Source organism: Nothobranchius furzeri, chromosome 7 (genome assembly GCF_043380555.1).
Source record: "Nothobranchius furzeri strain GRZ-AD chromosome 7, NfurGRZ-RIMD1, whole genome shotgun sequence".
NCBI classification, from domain to species: Eukaryota; Metazoa; Chordata; class Actinopteri; order Cyprinodontiformes; family Nothobranchiidae; genus Nothobranchius; species Nothobranchius furzeri.
The window spans coordinates 55,101,437-55,107,436 of record NC_091747.1 but is presented as its reverse complement, the minus strand read 5'-3'; the positions used below and the strand labels follow the sequence as shown (position 1 = coordinate 55,107,436).

Here is a 6,000-nt window from a genome sequence, read left to right as displayed (position 1 = left end):
ACGCAGAATTTAATAACTGAAGTTCATTAGCTTTTATTTCAAACGAGGATTTTTGTCAAACCGACCGACAGCTGGTGAAAATAATGCAGTAAAAAGAGTCAACAAGTCAACTAGTGTGTCACCTGTAGAGGCCGTGGTAGCAGACATAAGAGAGCCAAAGAGGGGCACGGTTCCCTCTGATGCTCCGCCCTCTGAGCTGGGTTTCACAAGGCAACTGCTGAAGGACGGCGGCGAGGAGAAAGTTGTCCCACCACCGGGACGCAGCGATGGATCTGAGAAACTTAAGTAGTCAGAGGAGGAAGGTGCAGCAGGCGTCTTACTGGCGTTGGTCAACAGCAGACCTGGGGGACAGAAAACACAGGTGGGAGATGGTGAACACCTGAAAGACAACCATCTTGAAATAACAGCGGTTACAGCTGAGAAGCTTCTAGAATCCTCTTTAGGGAGGTGCAAGATAAGTCAAACAAGTGTTTTATCTGTTCCTCTGCTATCTCCTCAGCCCTTCCTGACTCTGGAGTCCTCCCGTCTATCAGAGGACACTCTGAAGGACACGAATAGATAGATACTTAAACAGACACAAGTAAAAAAAACAAACTGTTTCAAGAATTTTACAAAAAAACAAAACAAAGGAGGTCAATGCAAACACACAGATGGGGCCCGGATTACAGAGGCCAGTCAAAAAGATACAGGCTCATGCACACACACGCACACGCATGCACGAATCAACAGCTGAGTTCAGTCCTAATTATGATGCTACACTTTGAAATTGTGCTGCAGAGGCAGGTTTTTTTGTGGGTGGGCCGAGTGCTAACAACAGATGATCCATCTTTGCATTTCCATTTTTCTAACTGCAGGGATAATTACCGCTTGTGGGAAAATTAACATACGGAACCATTTGCTGCCATCAATTCACCTTGATGGAAAGGCCCCGTGGAAGCGGAGGCAGATGTAGAGGAGGTTGCCATGGTGACCACAGCAGAGGGTAGGGGTTTCCCTGAGGAGGTGAGAGACTTGCGCCCACCCCTCGGTCCCACTGTGTGACCCCCAGTGTTCTTCTTATTCTTGACCTCAGATGCCGTCTTGCTTGCGTCGGCGGCCAAGCCATCCTTGGAGCTGCTGCCCGAGTGAGCAGATGACACTTCCTGAAAGTTGGCGTTGGTGAACCGGGCTGCGTTCTCATCCAATCGCTTCTGCGAGGCAGCCGGCAGAGAGGTTACGCCTCCCCCGGAGGTGCTGCTGTTGTAGGTCTGGAGGAGGAAGGTGGAACATTAAAAAAAGGTGAAAAGATGAGGAAGGGAGTGCAGGAACCGTGAAAAGCACCGGAAAAGGGAGAAAAATTATCACCGGAGGAGAAAGACAGGAATAAAATTTGGGGAGAGGAAGCACAGATGTGTGGGAGAATAAGTAAATACATAAATAACCACTCAAGCCATTCATAGTCTAATATTTAACCCAAGTGGATTAATGAGAGGAGGGCAGATAGGCCTCACCTTGTCTGGGACCATGATGTTTGGGAGAATGAGCGAAGGAGACATGTCCATCGTGCCTTTCTTATGTTTCGGTTTGTGTCGGTCTCGCTCCTTGTGTTTCTAAACGGGTTTGTCAAACAATGGAGACATTCAGGAAAACAACAGACACAAAAATGTATTAAAAAATATGACTTGAAGGCTTCGAGTAGAAATAAAGAAGAGGAGTATGTTTGTGAGAGAAAGAGAGGGAGAGGAAGAGAGAGAGAGAGAGAGAGAGAGAGAGAGAGAGAGAGAGAGAGAGAGAGAGAGAGAGAGAGGGGGGTGGGGGTATGCTGCTTTTAAAAGACTCCATCCAAGATTAAAGCCAGGGCAGCCACAAAAACAAAAAGAGTGATGAATAAGAGATAAAAAGGGGCATTTAGCATCCTCCTGTATAGAGAAGAGTGCATCTAAGTGCCTAGCGCTGAAGTGTAAAGGGTCTTCTTAGTTCAGCCAATCACATCATTCCTCTTGGACAATCAAAGAACAATTTACACTGTTACCAACACACACTGACACAGCCACCCTCCTCTCGCACCCGAGGTGGAGACTGGGTACCAGCACATTTACACCTCACATGCACAACACCATCCACTCACACCTCTTCACATATGCATTTGTGCAGACGGCTGCACAAACTCTTTAATCTGCACATTTCAGGACAAAAGGTGATAAAAAAAAATAAGCACTGCTTGAGGAAAACTCAAAGTTTGTGACGTTCGCCATACTGGATTAATAAGAACTAGCAGGACCCACCTCCCTCCTCAGGGTTGTGTTGAGGACCGAGGAGGCTTGTGACAGTTTAGCCAGACTTCCTGCACCAGTGACAGTTAACAGACGAGTCGGGAGATTGCAGCTCAGCTGCACGCCGGCTTCCGCTATGCTAGAGGGCAGGACTTAGAAGCTGTGTCTGCCATTCAGATGAGTCAAATGTGCTTTATGAGTGACTTCTAAACAATAATTCTGCTAAACAAACGTCACTTAAAAGCAGTGTTGCCCGTTACATTGAAATAGTAATCTGATTACTGACTACTAATTACTCCTTCCAAATATTACTTAGTTACTTTACTGATTCATTCATTCAAAAAGTAACTAAGTTAGATTACACTTTACTTTATTAGTTACTTTCAGCATCTACCAAAATCCCTTTCCACTGCCTCAACATAAAAACTACAACAGGTTTTGCCAACACTCAATTTATTGCAAATGCTTTTTAACAGTAATGTCGACAACGTATCTTCTTACATTTTAAGTTGAACTTAAACTTATTGCCTGACATAAAGCATGTTTGTATAAAAATAAAATAAAAACAGTCTTTCTTGAAATAAATAGTATTCATAAAAAAATAAAACACACAGAGCCAGCACAGAGTGTACAACGAACCGTAAGATTTTCATCTTTAGCTGATACAAACCCAAAATACTTTATTATTATTTTTCCAGCTAGAAAACGCACCTCTCTCTCCTCCCACCATTGTTGATCACGCTGTTGTACAGGGGTTGGCAACCTTTTCCCATCAAAGAGCCATTATTACCCGTTTCCCACAGTAAACACTGGGAGCTGCAGCAGCCGCGGCGTTGTGGGCGGGGCCTACCCTAAGACAGCCGAGAGCTGCTTTAACCGACCACAACAGGTGACAGCAACCAATACCATTCACTCATGTACCTTAAAAGTTATCTTTCAACAGAAGATAATAAATAACACAGTTTGTATAAAACTGACCCAGAACTTGTAGCCCGTCTGTGTCGACAGTACTTAGATATTTTTCACCCTGTTAGTGGTTTTAATGTTGAGCAGGTGACACTTTTTGACGCGTCACACACGTCTCCTCTTTAAAACATTTTTAAACTGTTCAGAATACAAATCCAGGCTCTGTCTCGTTGGATTGTTGTAATTAAACTTTGTGCTGAAATAAACTTTACATGAAACATTGTTGAAAAGGTAAGAAAACGATCCGATCTATTTGTTTTTGCCTCATTTATGTTTATGTTTATGTGCTTAGCAGACGCTTTTACCCAAAGCGACTTATAATTTTTTTTAACCTATAGGGCATGTTGTGATCTGTGGGGGAAACCGGAGTACCCGGAGGAAACCCACGCATGCATGGGGAGAACACGCAACTCCACGCAGAAAGGCTGCAGCCGAGTTTTGAACCTGCGACCTTCGTGTTGCGAGGCAACAGTGCTAACCACTGCGCCACCATGCAGCCATTTACAGAGATGGAGATAACAGCGTATTGCACGGCTGTGGTGTTAATCAAGTTTAATGTTCCTGTTTACAACAATCTTCACAAGAAGGCAAAACTGTTAAATGACAGGGTTCACGATGACTGGACGGATGGACGGACACCCATCCATCCATCCATTTTCATCCACTTATCTGGAGTCGACCACTTATCCGGAGTTGAGGCGCGGGGGCAGTAGCCTAAGGCGAGAGGCCCAGACTTCCCTCTCCCCAGCCACTTGGGCCAGCTCCTCCGGGGGAATCCCAAGGTGTTTCCTGGCCAGGTGAGAGACACAGTCCCTCTACCGTGTCTACCTTTAGGTCTCCTCCCGGTTGGATGTGCCCAGAAAACCTCACCAGGGAGGCGTCCAGGAGAAATCCTGTCCATAAAGGTTATGAACAGAATCGGTGACAAAGGGCAGCCTTGGCGGAGTCCAACTCACTGGGAACGAGCCCGACTTACTGCCGGCAATGCGGACCAAGCTCTGACACCGGTCATACAGGGACCTAACAGCCCATATAAGCCCGTATGAGTACCCCCCACAGGGCCCCCCTCCAGGATCCCCCTAAGGGTATAGAGGTGGTGCAGTGTTACACGGCCAGGACGAAAACCACAATGCTCCTCCTGAATCTGAGGTTCAACAATCCGACGGACTCTCCTCTCCAGAACCCCTGAATAGACCTTACCAGGCAGGCTCAGGAGTGTGGTCCCCCTGTAGTTGGAACACACCCTGCGGTCCCCCTTTTTAAATAAGGGGACCACCACCCCGGTCTGCCAGTCCAGTGGGACTGCCCCCGATGTCAACGTGATATTGCAGAGCCGCGTCAGTATGGCAGTATGACACTGAGCTCCGCGCAGCTCGCTGTCAGCGCACACGTAAGATGCTAACAACAAGCTGAAGATGTGTAGATCGGGGGCTTGGAGCACGTTGCAGAATCAGAGCCATGCGGGAAGGCTCCTCTCACTGAAGCGAGTGTTTTCCAAACCCTGTCTCTCAGAGAGACTTGTCACTTAGAAAATGTTCCCTGATTATGAAACATTGGCTGAATAGCGCTTGTTCCCGCCTCCAACGTCCATGAGCCTGTTTGAGGAAAAGTCCAAAATCTCATATCCTCCTCTTCAGCTCAGAAAGCTCCTATAGACATCTGATTACGCACAAGCAGGTGACCTGTCAACCGTTGGACCTGTTCAGTTTTACGCAGACTATCTTTACATTTAGAATTGGCATACAGATAAAAATGAATGCAGTAAAATAAAATATATTTTAATGAAATATTCATGAATTATTTTACAAGCAGAGAGCCGCATCATCAGATAGATGACAGAGCCGCATGCCACTCCAGAGTGCATTATGGGTAGCCAAGGGTAGTCTTTATTGTGCGTTTTGTTGGGATTTAATTGCAGGGTTGTGTTTGATGTTTGTCATTTATTCAGTAATATTACTGTGCTTTTTTTGTTGGTTTTAATTTTGCACCACGAGTGAGAGTTATATTCCAACAAATGGCATCGCGGTGCCGTTCCATTGTTTAGTGAAGCGGTGCAATGCTTCACATATGAAAGGAAAGAGCGCGTTGATTGGTCAAATACGTTATGCAAAGCTGATCTTGGCTCCTCCTCAGCCATGTTTCATTTCTTCAACTCAGGATTTTCCTAAGCAGAAAAAATTCAGAGTAAGGGATAAAGTAACGCAGAATGTCTTGGACAAGTAACTTTAATTTGATTACTTATAAGGAAATAGTAACGCGTTAGATTAGTCGTTACAAGAAATGACGTTATTCTAGAGTAATGCGTTACTGGCATCACTGCTTAAAAGTCGGTTAAACTTCTAAAAGTACAATAATGTTTATTTTATGCTTAGATCTCTGTGTCTTACAACTAAAAATTAGTGCGTGCCCAAAGGAGCTTTTTTCATTTTTAACTTTCAAGGGTCTCTCTACAATCCAAAAACAGCTGCTTTGAGCCAGATAAGTACATTCTGATGTCACGGAGGAGGTGTGCCAACTTTGATGTGCTTGGTGCGCTTTCACCTGTGTCAGGTGGCTTGAATGAGGTTGGGATCGAATGGTTCTGTTGACCATATGCTTGTAAACGTACACACATTTATAGCAACTGCCATTCTACCAGTGAACATGAATGTCCAACTAAGTTTGTGTGGCACCTGATGGCGAAACGTTAGTTTCTCCAAGCTTTAGCCTACTGCGGCAACATTTTGCTCAAGATTCCGCCGCAATACTGAAATTTGGAAACTTGGGGTGTTTATTGGTAAGA

General features: G+C 45.2%; 1 protein-coding gene across 4 annotated transcripts in view; it reads right to left on the bottom strand.

Annotated features, from left to right (window-relative positions):
• Nucleotides 1-6,000, bottom strand: part of mllt10 (MLLT10 histone lysine methyltransferase DOT1L cofactor) — a 55,765-nt gene that overhangs the window by 14,518 nt on the left and 35,247 nt on the right. For all 4 annotated transcript variants that reach the window (XM_015955347.3, XM_015955349.3, XM_015955348.3 and 1 more), the window contains 3 exons: nt 1,491-1,589; nt 914-1,247; nt 123-341 (listed from right to left, as the gene is read on the bottom strand). In XM_015955347.3, coding sequence (XP_015810833.3) covers nt 123-341; nt 914-1,247; nt 1,491-1,589 — 652 coding nt within the window. The remainder of the gene's footprint in view (nt 1-122; nt 342-913; nt 1,248-1,490; nt 1,590-6,000) is intronic.